This window comes from Lineus longissimus, chromosome 3, assembly GCF_910592395.1.
Source record: "Lineus longissimus chromosome 3, tnLinLong1.2, whole genome shotgun sequence".
Classification (NCBI taxonomy): domain Eukaryota; kingdom Metazoa; phylum Nemertea; class Pilidiophora; order Heteronemertea; family Lineidae; genus Lineus; species Lineus longissimus.
In genome coordinates this window covers 7,831,306-7,850,517 of record NC_088310.1, presented here as the reverse complement: position 1 = coordinate 7,850,517, position 19,212 = coordinate 7,831,306, and the positions used below count along the sequence as shown (strand labels likewise).

The window sequence follows — 19,212 nt, the reverse complement described above, 5'->3', positions numbered from 1 at the left end:
AACTCGGAAAACCGTGATTCTAGACAAAACCCTGTTCTTTTGATGAGCTGGAACACTGTACATTCAAAATTGTGAACCCACAATGAAGGCATAAAACTGACACAAGGCATTGATTTCTTGTACTAAAAATATATTTTATTATTGATGAACGCTCTGATTGGCTAAATTGGGTCACGTGTCAAACTCGATCGTAGCGCCTGCATTTAGCAGCGGCATAATAAAGTTGGGGATTGCTGGTAATGGGGAGGGACCTTGCGCTGTTGCCAAATATTGTTAACACTGTTGACGCTATATATTTTTATACCCATTTCAGATGGAACACAATCTTGCACCAGCTCAATGCCAGAGTGAGTTCTTTCCAAATGACGTTGGAGCATTGGGAGAAATATGACGAAGAGTATGTAGAAGTGAAGGCTTGGGTCGACGACAAGGAGAGGATCTGTAATGAGTTGATACAGCAGAAGGACCAGGGGGAGAGGAAGGCACAGCTCAACCAAGCCAGGGTAAAGATTCATTATTTTAGGGCCAAATCTCAAAAGCTGTCTTGCGCAACCACATTTTGGGGGAGCAGAGTGAAAATGTTTTTATCATGATGAATTAGGTGATCACATCACAAAACAAAAAGGTTCCCACAAAAGTAGCACTTTAACAGAATATACAGACTTCAATCATGAGAGCACCCCATACAAACTCAAGATATTTTAGTGAACCTACTGGCTCCTAGGTGGCCAAAGCCTGCTCCATTCAGTGTTGCTACCTAGGATTCAGTTAATGAACTAAACTATTTTTCAGTTGGCAGGATTTTCTGGTTAATTGTGGTAACTCTTGGAAGGTTTTCTCTGCAAAGGGTATGATTCAGGGATGATGATTCATGATATTGAGAGCAAGTTACGATGCCTTCCTTGATAAAATACCACATGCTTCCTCTTTCAGGATCTAATCAAAGAATTGGAGAACTACCATGCCACTCTGCTCGCCCTCGGACAGTTGAGTTCCAATCTGACGAAATACATGGACAACACGACCATCATCTTCATATCGTCAAGAGAAACCGTCCTAAACCAGCGCCTCACCAACTCGAAACAAAACCTGCACCGCCACATGCAGAAGCTACAGTACGATTTAGCGCAAGCGGCAAGGTTCGACGATTCCTTACAATTTGTTGAGGTCTTCTTAGAAGAAGCGACACAAGCAATCTCAAATGACGACGCAAATAAATCAGCAGATTTGGACACTTTGAAGATGAAGTTGGAGCAGCTGAAATTGCTACTGTCGCAATTCTCGAACAACCAGTCGCGCCTGGATACGTTGAATGAGTTGGGTTTCCGTTTGTCGTTGGATGAAGTTCACGCGCAAAATCTCAAAGGTTTGAACCAAAAGTGGCAAAAGTTGATGACGGGGACGTCGGAGAGGTACAAGGAGATACAAGGTCTCGTCTTGTTGCATCAGAGCTTCAATGAGAAATGTGACGACTGGATGGCATTCTTGTCCCAGGCTGAAGAGGACCTTGCGGTTGATATTGCTGGCAATTATGACGAGCTGCTCAACCAACAGATCAGTTATGATGTAAGTACGGGACACCACGCTGTGTTCAAACCTATCATCACCATTTTGGATCTTGGGTAGTGTCTTCTGATCTGGCAAAATATCGTGTTCAGTGTTGTTGCTAAACTGACAAACTAACGAACAATTTGGGAACAATTGAAGAAATTTTGTAAACTAAAGACTGTTAATATTATCAGCTTTTCCTGAAAAATATTATCCGTACCACATTTAAGTTTTTGAGTAAATCTGTGTTGTGGATTTTGTCTGCTCAATCTGGGGTAGAAGGAGATAATATCAAAATGATGCTGAAGCATTTCGTGTCAAAGGTGTTTTGACTTTCCCCTTGCCTTTGTTTTGCCTTACATCAAACTCAACAAGGGTATCTCGGTAAGGTGTTCCATGCTTAACGTTTCCATCAGACTAGATATCTGTGGAGTCATGATAAATTTTTGATTGAACTTCTGAGGTGTTACAAAAACAAACAGTTCAATGATTTTCATTTCACATCAGACTGTATTTCTATTTCCTTTGCAGATCTTCCAATCTGAGATCTGCACCCGACAACAAGTCCTCCATTCCATCATCAGCGACGGCATGCAGATGCTCAAAGAAGGAAACATCGATGACCGCCACGAATTCCAGCGCAAACTCATCCTATTGGACGACCAATGGCAGAGTGTTGTCAAGCGCACAAGCCAACGCAAACTTCTTATCGATCAGAACATCATGCAATGGCTGACGTACAAGGCGCTGGCGGACAAGCTCTGCGATTGGATGATTACTTTGAATGATGGGATGCAGGTGTTTGAGTTCAGCGTGGCGCCAATGCAGCAGTTGAAGAGTCTGGTTGAGCATACTGGAGTAAGTGTTGCAGGGATGAGACTTTCCGATTTTAAGAGGATTTTCATTTCTTTCTCTCATAACAGGGCTTAAGTTGACAAGAGAAATAAAAAGACCAATGCCTCTGCTCTCCGTAGACAAAAAATAGCCATTTTAGAGGCACATATTGCAAGTTTGGGCAGTTCATTTTCACATGAATTTTTTTTCACCGAGGCACTTTCGCCTCCCTGGTGGAGACGTTTGTGACATTCGCTCAATCTGATTTTGGCTGGCCTCAGTTAATCTACCATACACTCGGCGTCAGATGACCATGGCCATTTAAGTTTTTGACGACAACATTCCAGTCATAAATGTACTTGAGTTATTTGTCACACTATCCTCACTACTTTATAACAAAGTCAGTTTAGGGCCCCTGAGTCATGTTAAATTGTGTGTTTGCCATTTGAGTGATGTACGGAGGTGAATTTGCTACATAGCAAAACCCTTTACAATAAATATCTAGTGGTTTCCCTTTAATCAAGAAAACTTCATTTGTAATTTCTTTCCTTAAGGATGTTCAACGTGATATAGCCAATCACCAGACCATGTATCAGCGTGTCCACAAGGCTGGCGACATCCTGGTCCATATGTCCGATCCAACAGCAGGACAGAAGATAAAGGATTGCCTCTGCAAGATTCAACAGGGATGGTTCCAGGTAAGTGGAGTAGTGCTGTTTTACTATAAACTGGGGATATTTTGAATTAAAGGAAGGAGCTCAGCCAAGTCAGAGATCATGCCAGTTTAACTGGAGTAGTGAAAACTTCTGACCCAAGACTTTGAATTTATAGGCCTCTGACCCCAACTGGAATTTTCATCTGTACGCTACAAGACTTCATCCGGAAATAACTTGATCATTGGGGATTTTGTTGGGGAGTTCTATTGTTCAAGATCTGGTGGAAGTTAAACCAAAGCTTTGGGCCCCCTCTGCTGAGTTGTTGCAATACTATTTATCTGAATGAATTCTTCTTTTTAGGTCATTGGTAAAATGGATGGCCACCGCGACCACCTTGGTGGCATTCTGAAACAGTGGGAGGGATGCGAACATGGCATCGATGAGTGCCTCGTCTGGTTGAAGAACATCCGTAACCATCTGTCGAATGATCTGCCCTGTAACTATGATGATCTTCAGGTAGAATTCAGGATGTGCCAGGTAAAGTCTGCCCCACTTGATAGCTAAAGCGATCTGCATACAAGAGATTTTTGTCACTGCGACCTGTGATAGTTATCGCATGTGACAAAGGTCTCTTGTTTGCAGTGGTTGTGGTAGGTGCCTGTGAAACGAATCGGTTATTGCTAATGTCAAACCCAGTTTTACATGCAGACAAGCAATTCTTTTGTCCTCATCGCAGTGATAATTATTACAGATGATTTAAGCAAAAGTTGTATACACAGCCTCTAATCAAGCATGGCAGAGACAAATCATTCAAACGGTCATTTTCAGATGTAAATATTTTATAATTTTCATCTTTCAGGAATATGAAGTTGCCTTCGAAAACAACTTGGACAAATTGTGTAAAGTAAAAGATGCCCAAAAGGAATTATCGCTAATCATAACATCGGAAGATCTGACCATCTTGAGGCAGCGTATCCTTCTTCTCGAGAAGCAGTGGCAGGAACATCATAACCAAGTCATCCTACGGAAACAGCGCATCGGAGACCGCTTGAACGAATGGGTTGCCTTCTGCGCCCGGTATAAGGAGATGATCGAATGGCTGACATCGATGGAGACCAAGGTGATGTCGAACACTGAGTACCACATCGAGGATTTGATCGTAAAACTTCAGAAGGATTATCAGGACGAGATCAATGATATGAGGGTGAATAAGGACGACTTGATTGACCAGGGGGCGAGGTTGGTGAATGCGAGTAGTGATATTCGTGCCAATGACATCAAGATGAAGATCATCCATCTGCGTGAGAAGTGGAAACATTTGGAGGACCTTTGTGTCAGCAGGTAGGGAATGAATAACATCGTAAATGGTCTTTGGAAGAGTTTGCCTTGCAATGGTGTTTTAAGATATTTAGATAACGATATTTGTCCTAAGGTATCTGAGGTCCCAGGTTCGATTCCCGGTTGGTCCTGGTACACTGAGGTGATAGAGAGGACAACTCTCTTCGGCAGTGTAGCTTTCCTCTGGTATCCGCAACTGCTCTGCCAAAGACTACCAGAGGCAGAAAAGAGAGGCATCAGCCTTGGATTTGGTGAAAATGGAGACTCCAGAACGGCACTCTAAAAGCTTACAAATGGCCATACATCTTTTGCACTTTTGTAACTTGTCGTTTTCATCCATCCCACGTAGACAAAAGAAGCTCCAGGAGACCTTGGTGACCGTTCATCAGCTGGAGTTCAACATGGCCAACCTACGCACCTGGCTTGCTCACATAGAGCATGTCCTCAGCACACCGATCAATTACGAGCACTGCAACCTAACCGAGATTGACAAGAAGTTAGGAGAACAGCTTGTAAGTATCAAATCATTAGCTGGTCCTGGTCCAAAGAATTCCAGCTTCGACTTCCAAGCAAAGTTGTTGGAGGAATGCATTACACCCCTCTAAAATCTGTTGGAGAAAAGATTGGGCGGGTCTGTTGTTGGAGAAAATCTATTCCCCATGGAATATGGTCAAACGATTGGGCACCATGGAGCTGGCCACGTCTACATCCAGGGTTGTCCTACTCCCTGAGATCTGAGAGCATCCCTACCTTGGTAGTGCCATGCACAAGATGCAAGGCACTTGGAAACTGGTCTTCCTAGAAAACTCCTTGAGGCACACCTTTTTATCAGTCTTTTCGATGCATTGAAGAGTTCTATAGTCTTATGATTTGGATGCAATACAAATTAACTGATTGATTTATTGATTGACTGGTCTTCCTTCCTTCAGGAAATCCAAAAGGATATCGAGCACCATAGCGCCGGTGTTGGCTCTGTCCTAAACCTGTGTGAGCTTCTTCTTCATGATTCTGATGCGTGCCCCACAGAGGCGGAGAGCACGGCCCTTCAACACGCCACAAACAGTCTGGACAAACGATGGAAGAAAATATGTGGCCTGTCAGCGGAGAGGAAGACCAAGTAAGTGGTGTAACCTATTCTGTTGGTGTGGTTGATTGTTTCAAGATATCCTAGGTTTGTGAGTAATTATCTCAGGGGTGTAGCTGGGGGGGAGGGCAAATTGCCCCTCAGACATCACCAAAAATGTGTTTTGACCAAGATTTTGGTAAAAAAATTTCAACAAAATTCCTTGTACCCCCAAGATCATAAAGCTAATTACGCATCTATATCTTCAATATCATCGACAATGACTTGTTTGATGCTAATGTTTATCATTATAATCGACATCAGCTTAAAAACTTCTGAAACTGTCGGTTCACCTTTAATTTATCATTTCAGGATCGAGGAGTCATGGCGACTGTGGCAGAAGCTCTTGGACGACATAAAACGTTTCCAGGCTTGGCTCGATCAGATGGAGAGAGTTGCCGGTAATTGCACATCGTCTGATAAGGACTACGACTTCATCCGAAACGAAATCAAAAAGTTTGAAGTAAGTATCTTTATAGTTGCAAGTATTTCTTGTTGTTATTGAGCAATGCACCAAACAGTCTTCTTTGGTATTTCAATAGTTGCAAGCTTTTGCAATGGGAAAAACCGTCATCTCGAATTTGCGTACAGGGAATCCATTCTGGTAAATAACTTTTGAAAGAAAGCTGAGTCCTGGTTGATATTGGGGGTGTAGAAGATTTATTACAAACCCCTTGTTGCAATAAATGTATAAAACAATTGTCAAAAATATCAAAATACAATTTTCATTTTCAGGCCTTCCAGCGAAAAATTCACGAAAACCTATCCCAGCTAGAACTCCTCAACAAACAGTATCGGAGATTGGCGCGCGAGAGTCGAACAGATACCAGCGGCGAATTGAAGGGAACTATTTATAGCATCAACCGCAGATGGGACGCTTTGTCGAAGAATGTAACGGCCATTATCAGGAGGATGAAATACTCAATCAAAATGTGCGATTATTTCGAGGAAGTTCGCGAGAGGCTGTTGGTGTGGCTCTCCGAGATTGACGTTCAATTGACCGATATTGAACATATTTCCGACTCGAATATTACCACCAAGATCAAACAAATACAGGTGGGTATATTTTGGCAATTCAGGGCGTATTTACGCAACTGGTAATTCAAATTTAATTACAAACTTCAAACTTTGAATGGCATAGTTCTTTAAACGAAAATTGTTATAGAAGATAAAAAGGTCACAAGAGATATATATCTCGCATCTTGCCTCTACTCTAACCAACCCATTGTATTTCCAGTGTCTGCAGGGTGCAGTCGAGGTCAACAGATCCAGGTTCCAATTCGTTGAGGACTCGTATCTCTACCTGCTCCAGAAGTCTGAGCCGCTAGACGCTGTCGACGTTGAGGTCAGGTATGAGGAGTTCAAACAGTGCCTGGATGACTTCATGGCAAGACTCGACTTCTACATGAACAAACTCAAAACTAGACATCAGGTAGGGCCGTAAAAAATTATGCTTGGAAGTGTTATGATACTACAGTGGAACCTCTTTATAAGGGATACTCTTGGGACAGAAATGCTGTCCTTAATTGAGAGGTGTCCTTATAACAAAGGGAATGCTGTCATTAGTTGAGAGGTGTCCTGATTGCCGAGGTTGAGTTCAATGGAAATGACTAAATTCAGGACCAGATGCAGTGTCTTAATGGAAAGGGTGTCCTTAATACAGAGGTTTCATTCAAGGACAGTTTGTATCAGTCCCAAGGGTGTCCTTGATAGAGAGGTCCTACTGCATATGCAATTATGTTTACATGACAGCAGATGGCTGAAAGAACCCTTTAGTAGGTCAATGTGTCAATGTCAATTAGAAGGCCCGTTATTATGCTGAATATTGTTACTCCCTAAACTCCAGGTGGTCCAATGTTTGTTGTGTACATTTCATCTCAAATGGCCAGGTTAGACTGGTTGTTGCAGGACGATAGTCCTTACTAAAAATGTTAACGGAAATTATTCAAAGTTAAGGATTTGCTAAGAAGTTCTTTTCACTATGCAGACTGCTGATTCGGAAGGACCGTGGATGGCTGTGCCAGGTGCCCTAGATGTTGACGACGACCCAGACATTGTAAGTATAAAAGTAAACACATCTCATTGAAATTCCATATAATTTGAAATTATCTGAGTACAATCATCACTTGCTTTTATTTCATTGTGTTTCGGTTGTAAGAGCTACTTTTTTAAACATTCCTTGAAAAAAAGGGCTTAGATTGTTGAGACAACTCCTTTCAAGGTTGCTAGTAAAACCAGTGATGTACCCCAATCTCAAACTCCGATTGGCCCTGATTACCCCCCTCATCATGATGGAGCAGGTGAAATGGAAGTACTGGTGCCGTCGAAAATGGAGTCCATGAACTGTGCGGTATAACAGGTTCAATCTCTTTGTTATATCAGCTGACAGCTCTACGATATTGTAAATCTTTTGAAGGTGTATATAAAGGTCCAGCGTGTAAAGCGCAAACTTACTGCTACTCCGAGCAGGACAGTTCATGTAAGTTTAATCATGTGGTGTGGCCGGTGAGGTGTCAAATGTACCGGTTTTATCGGGGGATTTTCCTGTATTGCATGTTCCCAATCCTCCTTGAAACTATCGGGAAAAATCAGGTGGTGTATGTAGTCGTATTTTTTCGACTACACTATGTGACGAGAAGGTTATGGTTTAGGTGTCTATTTAAGTGGTGTGGCTAGCTCGGTCATAGATAGTACCGGTTTATCAGCGGATTTTCCGGGAATCCAGACACGCGCAATTCTGAATGAGGAAGAAGAAGAAGGTGTATATAGTGCATGCTATGTTCGATATGTGACAATAAACAAATATAATGATACCCGCCTCCTTAGCTTAAATTGGTGACACATAGCTCAATTGACTCAGGTCAACATTCCATATTAGCGTTCCATGATCCTCCTGTTAACGGTTTTATTTTTCATCTTGCAGCCAGTCTTGTATCGTCCAAGCAACAGCCACGGGAACAGTCCAAAACACAAAGCAGTCGTCTCGCCAATCAGTGGGACGTCACCAGATTGGGAGGTCAATTACAGCATGGAGCGACCGTTGAACTCCACGCCACCCAGCAGGGAGAGGAGTCCACTAGTGGGAGCAGAGGGTAAGGGAATGTTGGACTTTACAGTATGTATCAAGTCAGACCAGAAGCATCTGCGATCGGATCCAGTGTTCGGTGTAACTGAGTGCCCCTTGCTTGACCTGGGGGTTGAAAATTCTGACCGTTCCTTTCTCATTTCATCACTAGGTGGCACTGATCGATCGCTTTACGACGGTTTAGATCGACGTCGAGACAAGCTGACTCAACTCGAGTTGGATCTTGAGGAGTTGGAGAGAATCATGTCAGAGACGAAACAGAAATTGGCAGAGGCTGAAAAGGTCTTACGAGACACGCCACCAGTTGGACCAAGCATTGCAAAAACAGATGAAGATCTGGTAAGCTATTTCATCATGTTGCTTTTGTTAAATATCATCTTTTTTGCCTCACTGATGGTGATTTCTGTTGCATTGTTGCTCATCAAGTTCTCTGTGGTATTAGTGACAGTACAATGGGCTCTTCGGTGCCCTATTTCCCACTCTTTTGGAGAAGATACACATGTACACCAGAAACTCGAAGAATTTTTGTGTTGACCTTCTCTCCTTGGATGAATAGCAGTGACCTTGGTGTCAAAATCTGTCCTGAGGGCTAATCGCGAGCACTTTACTATACAATGAGCTGTCTAGCTCTACATGTCACAACATGTAGTCCCCCGATGATAATGCTTCTCGACAGCTCAACACGACACTTAAAACTTCAGAGAGAGAAATTTTGCATAAGGAAATACTACCTAAAACTAAGGTTTATACTTTGTCTGTTAAAGATGAAGAAAAGAAAGAAAAAAGCCAGAAAGCCTTCCAGGGCCTATGTTACAGTAAGCCACCTTCTTATTGTGGTGAAGGGGAGTGGTGTTGGATTGAGTGGTGTTGCCCAGGACCCTTCCTCCCAGTTTGAACCTTGCTTGGAAATGGTTCCATCTTCGCTCCGACAATTAATACCGTAGCATCACAGCGTCGTTGCCTGACGTTCTTCAATTTTATTGGTGGAAAGTAAAGAGAGCGGAGTTCAAGTTTTGTACTGCAAATCAAATTTAGATGTGTTTGGTGTCTTTTCCACTGACCTAGAATTTGCTGTTTCAATACTTAAAGTAGTTTTATGATCAATTCTGGACTGCAGTGCTTAGTTTTACCCAGTTATCATGATATAGACCGACTCTTTGTAATTTTTCAGACTCACCTCATGGCCTCGTGTCGTGGCCACATCGACCATTTGCGCCAGATGGAGAGCAAGCTCAAGCGAGAGGCGGGATCCAGAGACATCAAGGATACTGACTCGAGGATAAGACGTAAGTCAGCAACCGGGCGTGTTAAGTTTCCAATCAAATCGGCAAAATCCAAATTAAGTAAAATGTACTCTAGATGAGCAATTGTTGAACATCTACTTGCAAATTCTTTCCCCCTTGAAATCGTTGCCTTGTTTTTTACGGAATCGTGATGTATACGATGGGTTTGCATATTTGTAGGTCTATGTGGCCAAAGAGACTCGAGGATTGGTATGAGGCACTTTTATTCCATGAATTATCATGATTTCTCACAGTTCCTCTGATGCCATCTATCACTCCATATTCTTCACTTTTCACCTTGACACTCGCTGTGAATTTTTTGACATTTTAAAACAGTCTTCTGAACAGTCTTCTTTTCAACTGCCTTCTGTGCAGTTATTTCCTTATAAATTTTTTTATAAAATTGATATAAAATCAAGTTTGTAATCTTATGGAATAAATTCTAAGGCTTTTCAAAAGTTAATGTCCACGTCCTTTTGGGATGCTGTGTGAAAACTACTAGGTCAATTTCTTCCAAATTTGGTTTTTCTTAAATCTATGATTTTCGGGCCCTTCGGAAATTTACTGATAGTAATCTGAATCGGTTTTCAGGGGTGTTTAAAAGATGGGAACGTCTGCAGGCGCACGCTTTGGAGAAAGACGTGCAGCTACATCAATCGCAGCAGGAATGGGGACAGTTTAAACTGGATCTGCAGCACCTGTTGGCGTGGCTAGATGAGGCTGAGGCATTCCAGAGACGACAGCGTGGGATTGGCACTGACATCAAAGACCTGGAGATGGATATCAAGAGACATAAGGTATGAGACTTCTTGGACAAGGTCGTCTTCTTCTATTTTGCGTTTGGAATTTGGACAAGATTGGATGAATGATTTTGTTCAAAATCATTACTTGGATCTGTAGTGGCTATTAAAATCAACACAAGGTCGTCTATAGTTCACATGAGATGGACAGAAAAGGACAACTCTCTCAAGGGTATAGGCTGAAGAATATGAAGACGTCAATGTTGCAAAATGTTCGATTTCTTTCAGGAATTCCTTGTCCAGCTTGACAACAAGAAAGCCATTGTGCTCTCCATCAACCTCTGTAGTAAGCGTTTCATGAAGCAAGATGTTGACGAAGGAAGAAAACTACGCAACAACCTCGCCTCGATGAACACCCGTTGGGAGAGCATCTGCACCAAGGCGTCAGGACGCCAGAAAGATTTACAGGTGGCGCTGATGCAGTGTGATGACTTCGACCTGACGATACGGGATCTCATGGCGTGGTTGGAGACGATTGAGGCACAGATACGAATGCAGGAGCCGGTGGACTTGGACAGCGATCACGAGACACTCAGGAGAAAATATGTCAAATTTGTCGTAAGTACCAGTATATTTATGTCTGCTCGGACTGAAATGTGCTTGTCATAACCTAGCGGTATGCAAGTGTAGAGAAAAGCCCTTGACATCCTTCACTGAGCGAGATATGTCCTGTCCAACCTTTGATTATGCAGTTGCATTGCTGTGCTCCGGCACTCCATATTGGGCCTAGAACTGGCATCGCCATCTTGTCCTGTGCATTGAATGGTTACGATGTCGTCCTAGGATTACCATTTCTATATTCATGTCAAGCCTGTGTGTTCTACTCTTGTGTGGAATGATGAATATTAATCCTTTACCTTAAATGCGGCTCAAAGACCAAACTTGTTTAACAAATTTGAGAGACATTATGATGCATAGGCTACCAACTTGATCAGACATCATCAAAAACCACTCTGCTTCCAGGAACTCAAGAATGACCTAGAAAAATCCCAACCAAGGGTAATGTCCTTGAAAGAGACAGCCGACCAACTGCTTGTCAATACTGACTCGGCAAGCGCTATCGAGTCCAAGGAGAAGCTCCATATGGTGGCAGGAAGACTCAACACGTTATTGAAGATATGTCAGCTCTACTTGGCTCAGTTACAGCAGGCATTAGGCATGACAGAGGTAATTAACACTTTATTGAAGATATGTCAGCTCTACTTGCTCAGATATGTCAGCTCTACTTGGCTCAGTTACAGCAGGCATCAGGCAAAACAGAGGTAATTAACACTTTACTGAAGATATGTCAGCTCTACTTGGCTCAGTTACAGCAGGCATTAGGCATGACAGAGGTAATTAACACATTGAAGATTTGTCAGCTCTACTTGCTCAGATATGTCAGCTCTACTTGGCTCAGTTACAGCAGGTATCAGGCAATACAGAGGTAATTAATACCTCACTAAAGATATCACGTTAGCTCTACTTGGCTCAGTTACAGCAGGAATAGGGCATGAAAGAGGTAATTAAGGATAGATACAGCCGGTGTAAACTGTTTTGGAACTATTCTGCAAATCTTCACACTCCACACTACAGGAGGTAGAATACAAAAATAACATTTTCGTCGTCAAATATCAGTCGGCAGTTCAGCTCATGCTTGTTGGTTATGGCCAGGCTCCCATGTTGTGGGACTGCTTCCTATCATCTGAGTTAGGTTGGGGGTTGCGGTTCAAAATGACAGTCACTCTGCCTCAACTGCAGATGCTGCTCTGACAATCTTATGCGTGATATAAATGTCAAAATTGGTTAACAGTAATTTAGTTGGACTGTTCATCAGTCATCAAATAATTAGATATTTGTTTGTTTAGAGATGACAGTTGGATGTAAGCTAAGTTCGAATTGTTGTTTTTTGTGCACACTATTTTAATAACCTTTTTTAAACAGAATTTATACATTTTTTTTAAAACATGTTAAATCAAAGGCAACTGTACAAGTAGTTTGCTGCACTTTCTGTCACATTGGTGCTATTAGTGATACATGTAGTCCAGCTAACTGTTTGGTGCTGAATCCACCTAGCATTTCCTTCTATACTTCCCTACTTAAGCCATTGCCCTACTTAAGCCATTGCCCTACTTAAGCCATTGGCTCCTATGTGAGCTGAGGCCGCTAACAACTTTCCTCCACCGTCTTCTGTCCCTTGTAGGATGTATGAAAGTACATGGGCAAAAATGAAAAACTATTGGTTTGTATCTTTTGACATGTTTGATAAAAGGCGACTATCCTTAAAGCTAAGATACAAATATGACCAGATACCCAATCTGTTGCTCGCTCCTTGCACAGGACTGAATGTTATTTCTGCTTTGGAGATTGCTTTTTGGTGTCTCCTGCATGGTTGTAACTGTTGCCAACCAGGATTTGCCCTACATTAACAATTTGTCAGGGGCTGTGAGAGTCACCAGAATAGATCCATATCTCTGACGGGATCATTAATTTTGAGACATTTTAATTGGTGTCGAGCCGTGTTTAATAATCTTTCTCTCTTCTCTGATAATCATTTTGTCCTAACATTTCAGGGCCAGGCTCTCGCTGGGGATGGCCATGGACTTGGAGGAGGCCTTGGAGCGGCAGCGGCAGAGGGAGTGGGTTTGGGAGTAAGAAGAAAAACGGGGAAGAAACGACCGCCCTTGCAGTACACTAAGCAGGTTAGTAGGAAGCTTCAACTCTAATTCTGACATAACCTCTCAATACCTCCTGCCAAAGGCCAAAGTCTGGGCCATGATACCTAATATGATGACGAAATCTTACGTTTTGGCTTATGCGGCAATACTTATCGCTAAAACATTAATGCCTGAGGCTGACTGAATATGTTTTACTAATGTAAATTGTGATTCTAGATTGCAGTCAAGTCAATGAAACAATTGTATAAAGTATAGTATCCTCTGTCACCCTGTGTACAATACAGTCCAATTTTAGATTAGACCCTTTGAGCTTATAAATTCAGTGTGTGCGTAGGTAGCCTGAAGAAGATGATTAACAAAGTATACCATGTGGAGGAGCCTCATAGCCTAGAGATACACACTGCTGGCTACCACGCAATAGGGCCCGGGGAGAATCCAGGATTGTCTTTCTGGACAAACTCAGGCCTAGGCTTTCACGTGTTTCTAGGAGCTGAAATTCCTGAAGATGTCCTTCGGTATTCATCCATATGTATAAATAGTTTCCTTCTGTTTTAAGACCAGAACAGCCGCAGATGAGCAATTTTTATCAATTTCGGGAAAAAAAGAAATCCCTAAAAGAATCCCCTGTAACCTTGCTGCATCATACCTTTTGAAAAGTTGATGGGAGACATGCGACAATGATCTCCAGTTTGCAGAATTTCAATGCTATGTTCAGGGCTGTCGGAGTGGCGCAATGGGAACATTGGTGCCTGTCACCTCTGAGGACCCAGGTTTGATTCCCGGTCAGTCCAATTCACTCATGTGATAGAGAGGGTGACTCTCTGGACAGGGTAGATTTCCTCCGGGGTTGTCAGTTTCCTCCTACTAACATTACAATTGCCTAATATTGTTTATAGAGCTTGTATATAATGTCCTAGTTGATGCACAACTCTCAACTGAATATTAAAAAGAAGTGCTATATTTGTCTATTTGCTCATCTGGGGCCGGCTTTGTGGTAAAATAACTGTGTAATGGTCAGTTCCTATTCTCTTCACCTTTTCTCATCTATATGTTTCCTTCTCATAGCTCCTTGACACCGTTGATGGTAGAGCTGGCCTCGTGGCCATCGCCAGAGACAGATTTACAGCAGCGGAGAAGTAAATAGTCTATTTGTAGTTCACCTTGATGCTTATGCTTAACCTGCTTATCATGCATGATGCTTATGCTTCATCCATTTAACCTGCTTAGTAATGCTTGATGCTTATGCTTCATCCATTTAACCTGCTTATCATGCTTGATGCTTATGCTTCATCCATTTAGCCTGCTTATCATGCTTGATGCTCATGCTTCATCCATTTAACCTGCTTAGCAATGCTTGATGCTTATGCTTCATCCATTTAGCCTGCTTATCATGCTTGATGCTTATGCTTAACCTGCTTATCATGCTTGATGCTTATGCTTCATCCATTTAACCTGCTTAAGAATGCTTGATACTTATGCTTCATCCATTTAACCTACTTATCATGCTTGGTGCTTATGCTTCATCCATTTAACCTACTTATCATGCTTGATGCTTATGCTTCATCCATTTAACCTACTTATCATGCTTGATGCTTATGCTTCATCCATTTAACCTACTTATCATGCTTGATGCTTATGCTTCATCCATTTAACCTGCTTATCATGCTTGATGCTTATGCTTCATCCATTTAACCTGCTTATCATGCGTGAACCTTATGCTTCATCCATTTAACCTGCTTATCATGCTTGATGCTTATGCTTCATCCATTTAGCCTGCTTATCATGCGTGATGCTTATGCTTCATCCATTTAACCTGCTTATCATGCGTGAAGCTTATGCTTCATCCATTTAACCTGCTTATCATGCTTGATGCTTATGCTTCATCCATTTAACATGCTTATCATGCTTGATACTTATGCTTCATCCATTTAACCTGCTTATCATGCTTGGTACTAATGCTTCATCCATTTAACCTGCTTATCATGCATGATACTTATGCTTCATCCATTTAACCTACTTATCATGCTTGATGCTTATGCTTCATCCATTTAACCTACTTATCATGCTTGATGCTTATGCTTCATCCATTTAACCTACTTATCATGCTTATTGTCTAAAGCTTGTGCACACTGTGCCCAGTAGAAGACATCTTTTATTCAAATACGTGATATTGCTCATGCATAACTGATTTTGCTTATTGCTTTCGCCGTTAATCTGGCAAATGGAGGGGGTGACGGATGATTGCATGATACACTGTTTTGCACCATCAACTTCAGCTTAGGACAGATGGCTAACTATGATACATATTTCATGGCATTAAGGTTACTTCTTCTGAACTTTGCATCCCTTGCATGTTGGTCAAAGGCCTATGCAGTTTGTTTAAAGCTGTCAATTTGTAACTGAATTCAAAAATTTCAATTTGCATAAACCAATCGCGTCTTGCGAGATCCTTGCCATCATTTGGCGTCATTTTCTGGCGCTGTTAACTTGTCCCACATGACATCATGTGGCGTCATTTGAAATTAAACAACAGATGACACAACATCATCAGCAGTTGGCGTTGTCGTTTTAATGTTCACATGGGCCTTGAAAAGGTACACAACTAACTGCTACCTACAGGGATCTATAAAACGTCTGCTTCCTTGTTTGATCTAAAGCGAGACTAAACTTGCTCAATCTTTATAGAAGAATTGGCTTCAGTTCCAAGTTCCAATCCTCCCTTCATTGATTGCCCATATTTTCTTGCAGTGCCGGCATAGTGGGCCTTGAGTCTCTCCCCTACCATCGACGCTTCCTATCTCGTGTCTTCCGAGCCGCGCTGCCTCTCCAGATGCTGATGTTGGTGCTGCTGGGTGTCGCCTGCCTCGTCCCGATGTGTGAGGATGACTACAGTTGCGTCTTGATGAACAACTTCAGGAAGTCGTTGGACCCGATGCTGAATTGGCCTCACGGACCACCACCGATTTAGAATTTCACAAATTCTGTTATCAGGACAATGTGAGGGAGATTGAAGTTAGGATAAGGTGTTATATTGGCTTTATTGACAACCACCAATTTAGAGCTTAACAATGTCAGTGGATCTGATGCTGTAGTGGCCTTATGGACCACCGTCAGTTCCAGAACTCACAAATGCTGTAATCAGGATTATTTTGAAGGGTATTCGAAGACGGATATCATGATACTTCAAAGCTGGAAGATGAGTTCAGTATTACGAAAGGTACAAGACATACAATGTGACGAATTTGTTACATGTATGGAACGGGAATTCATCCTGACAATAAACTATTGATTACATGCGCGTGATATCTAATCGAAGAATTTACTACTTAATCATGTTAATTGACAGGTGAGGACATCACTAATGCTTACTTTAAATCTCAGTCAAAAAGAGATGGCTTATTGTGTGTTAAGATAATCAGAGCGTTTATTTTGATTGTCCTTTGGACAATTTTAGCAGCGCTGACAGTTTCTGAAAAAAATGTGGTATCACTTTTAGTAAGGTTATAGTACTTGGGGTAAGGAATCCAAATGAAAGTATACTTTCTTGCTTGGTGATATGTTTAGTGAGGTAGTCAGTCATATAATGACAAAATGGAGACTAAGGGATGGTACGACTAGGATTTTGCTTATTATGTATGTGATGATAGAAGGATTTTTGTTGTTTATTTGGTTCATATTTCTGAAATCATATGGGTGAAAGGGAATAAAAAGTTACATGGTAGCTAAGTGAAAGCAGATATTTGCTTCAGGAATGATTTTGTTTAAAATTGGTGAAAGTTTGTATTTTAATCAAGTTTTGAGGAGCTGAAGGGACCATGCGAAAATTGCCATTTCTTTGGTCTATTAATAATAAATTTGTGCCATGAAATGTACATACACGTATACCTTTGTTGACCTGTATTTCAAAATAATCGATATTTTGTGAGTATCTATTGCCATGCCTAGAAGGCAAAACAGCTGATCTGTATAAATATACTTTGGTGAATTATATGTTACTGCGCTAAACTGTTACTGTGCTAAACTGTATATATATATCATTGAAGTAAATATTATTGAAATCTTAGTTAGTAGTTGGTATATCATGTATATGACGAAAAAGATTTTTCTGAAGGCAAAACACGGCTAAAGTTGTACAGGGGATGAAATAACCCAGTGTAAAGTTCATTTTACCAGTTGACTGCAAGAATTTCATATTAAGATTTTCAAGCTAATGTCTCGTAAAATGATGCTACGTGTATACGTTTCGTTCATACATGTTTGAATTATTGCTTCTGTTCGTTTATAGTGAGACTTTTCTTGAAAAGCAAATGAGCTTTAATCTTATAAATAATACAGCATACTCTTATGCAAGTTAATACTTTTGTTTGTTTGTTTTTATGTGGAGTTTGATCGGTGTGGGGATGTCGTCCTGACATCATAAATTTTGTTGTTTCATGATGCCGAGTTGGCTGGAGTGGAAAATATTTCCGTTTACCAATTAGATTAAGCCTAGCGATGGTGAGATGAGTTGACTCTTTGAAATCTGCAGGACAAAATAAGATGCCTGCGAAAGTTTATAAAGAATACTGCCGCTTATCAAGAGCAATTGTTTTTGTTTGTTTTCATTTCCGATGTGCCATATAAGATCAGACTAATTGCATTTGCCGCTATGGGGCACTTTGTTCGACCGTTTACAACTTCATATAATACTGTGAGGAATATGCAGCTCACGTACGTTGTCTGGACAATTGAATCGTATATTCTTTGATAGTGATCAGCGATGGAAAAATCCTATTTCTGAATTTTATGTTATTTTCTTGCTCGTCTGAGAAAAAATGTCGTTGGCAATTGTATCATGATATCCCGCCTGATATAACCAGTAGTTTAACTACTGATATAACGGTGTGATACATGTGTTATGTTAAAGAAGATCAGAAAATATTATAAAAATTTCTGCTTTAGGTTGGTTGCTCTTAAATGAGTATATGACATGAGTTAACCAGAGTTGGCACTCATTAATTTGTTTGAGAATGTGAAACGAAAATGTCATTTCACGCTTTTGTTTTTCTGTGTCTTAGTGTGAATCTTCACTTTAAGTTAGCATCTATGTATATATTGTATGTCTTTGATGTCATTAAATGCCATATTAGGGGCAAAATTGACTCATGGGGGTTGATTTCAGTGAAGTTTGTTTGCTTGTAGGTCTAAATGTAATACCAGAACCATTCCATATCCTTCATCACCCCGGTTTTGCCTCACTTTAGCCCATTGCATCTCATATTTCTTGAATCTCGCTGTCTGTGTGTTCAACCTCCATAAGTCCGTCCCAAAAATCCGCAAAAATAAAAACGCATGTAAAATTTTGTTGGCTTACGGTAGCGGGCACTTAAAGAAAGTGGAATTCAAATTGCGTAATGTGGAGAATAAAATATTTTCAATTAAAAATAAAAGCGCTTTTTCTTAGTTATTTTTGCAATGATTTATAGATGTTACATCCCCGTTGCATAACCTCAGTCTAGGGTCATCTGGAATCAAGAAGGTTAAATTTAGCAAATTTGAAATAGGCCTAGAAGTGTTATGTCATTCTGGTTATGTTCTGATAACAACTTGGTAACAATCTCGATTACCTCATTATCAGATCATCTTTCAAATGAATCAGTTTCCAAAGAACTGAAAGTGTCATTTGTAAAAGAGACGATTGACCCCTAGAGGCCTGTGATGTGGCTTGGTGTTATCTTGTCATAGGCCTGCACGGCATTGGTGTGGACAGTCATAGAGGCAAGAACATATAGACTTTACACCAGTGACTGACCGTATGATCGAATATCTGGTGGCATTTTGTTAAAAAAATAATGATTGTGACATTTCTTTCGTGATTCCAATGATCATTCTGAAATCGACAAGTAAGT

General features: G+C 41.1%; 1 protein-coding gene across 1 annotated transcript in view; it reads left to right on the top strand.

Annotated features, from left to right (window-relative positions):
- Positions 1-18,747, top strand: part of LOC135485644 (uncharacterized) — a 60,002-nt gene extending 41,255 nt beyond the window's left edge. Inside the window, exons 23-45 of the mRNA XM_064767927.1 lie at positions 314-503; positions 934-1,566; positions 2,080-2,406; positions 2,937-3,080; positions 3,399-3,575; positions 3,898-4,379; positions 4,726-4,888; positions 5,306-5,493; positions 5,812-5,962; positions 6,235-6,555; positions 6,737-6,931; positions 7,487-7,555; positions 7,916-7,978; positions 8,423-8,591; positions 8,736-8,923; positions 9,349-9,399; positions 9,756-9,870; positions 10,459-10,664; positions 10,896-11,225; positions 11,631-11,834; positions 13,220-13,348; positions 14,390-14,460; positions 16,073-18,747. Coding sequence (XP_064623997.1) covers positions 314-503; positions 934-1,566; positions 2,080-2,406; positions 2,937-3,080; positions 3,399-3,575; positions 3,898-4,379; positions 4,726-4,888; positions 5,306-5,493; positions 5,812-5,962; positions 6,235-6,555; positions 6,737-6,931; positions 7,487-7,555; positions 7,916-7,978; positions 8,423-8,591; positions 8,736-8,923; positions 9,349-9,399; positions 9,756-9,870; positions 10,459-10,664; positions 10,896-11,225; positions 11,631-11,834; positions 13,220-13,348; positions 14,390-14,460; positions 16,073-16,292 — 4,786 coding nt within the window. The 3' untranslated portion in view covers positions 16,293-18,747. The remainder of the gene's footprint in view (positions 1-313; positions 504-933; positions 1,567-2,079; positions 2,407-2,936; positions 3,081-3,398; positions 3,576-3,897; positions 4,380-4,725; positions 4,889-5,305; positions 5,494-5,811; positions 5,963-6,234; positions 6,556-6,736; positions 6,932-7,486; positions 7,556-7,915; positions 7,979-8,422; positions 8,592-8,735; positions 8,924-9,348; positions 9,400-9,755; positions 9,871-10,458; positions 10,665-10,895; positions 11,226-11,630; positions 11,835-13,219; positions 13,349-14,389; positions 14,461-16,072) is intronic.
- The last annotated feature ends 465 nt before the right edge of the window (positions 18,748-19,212 follow it).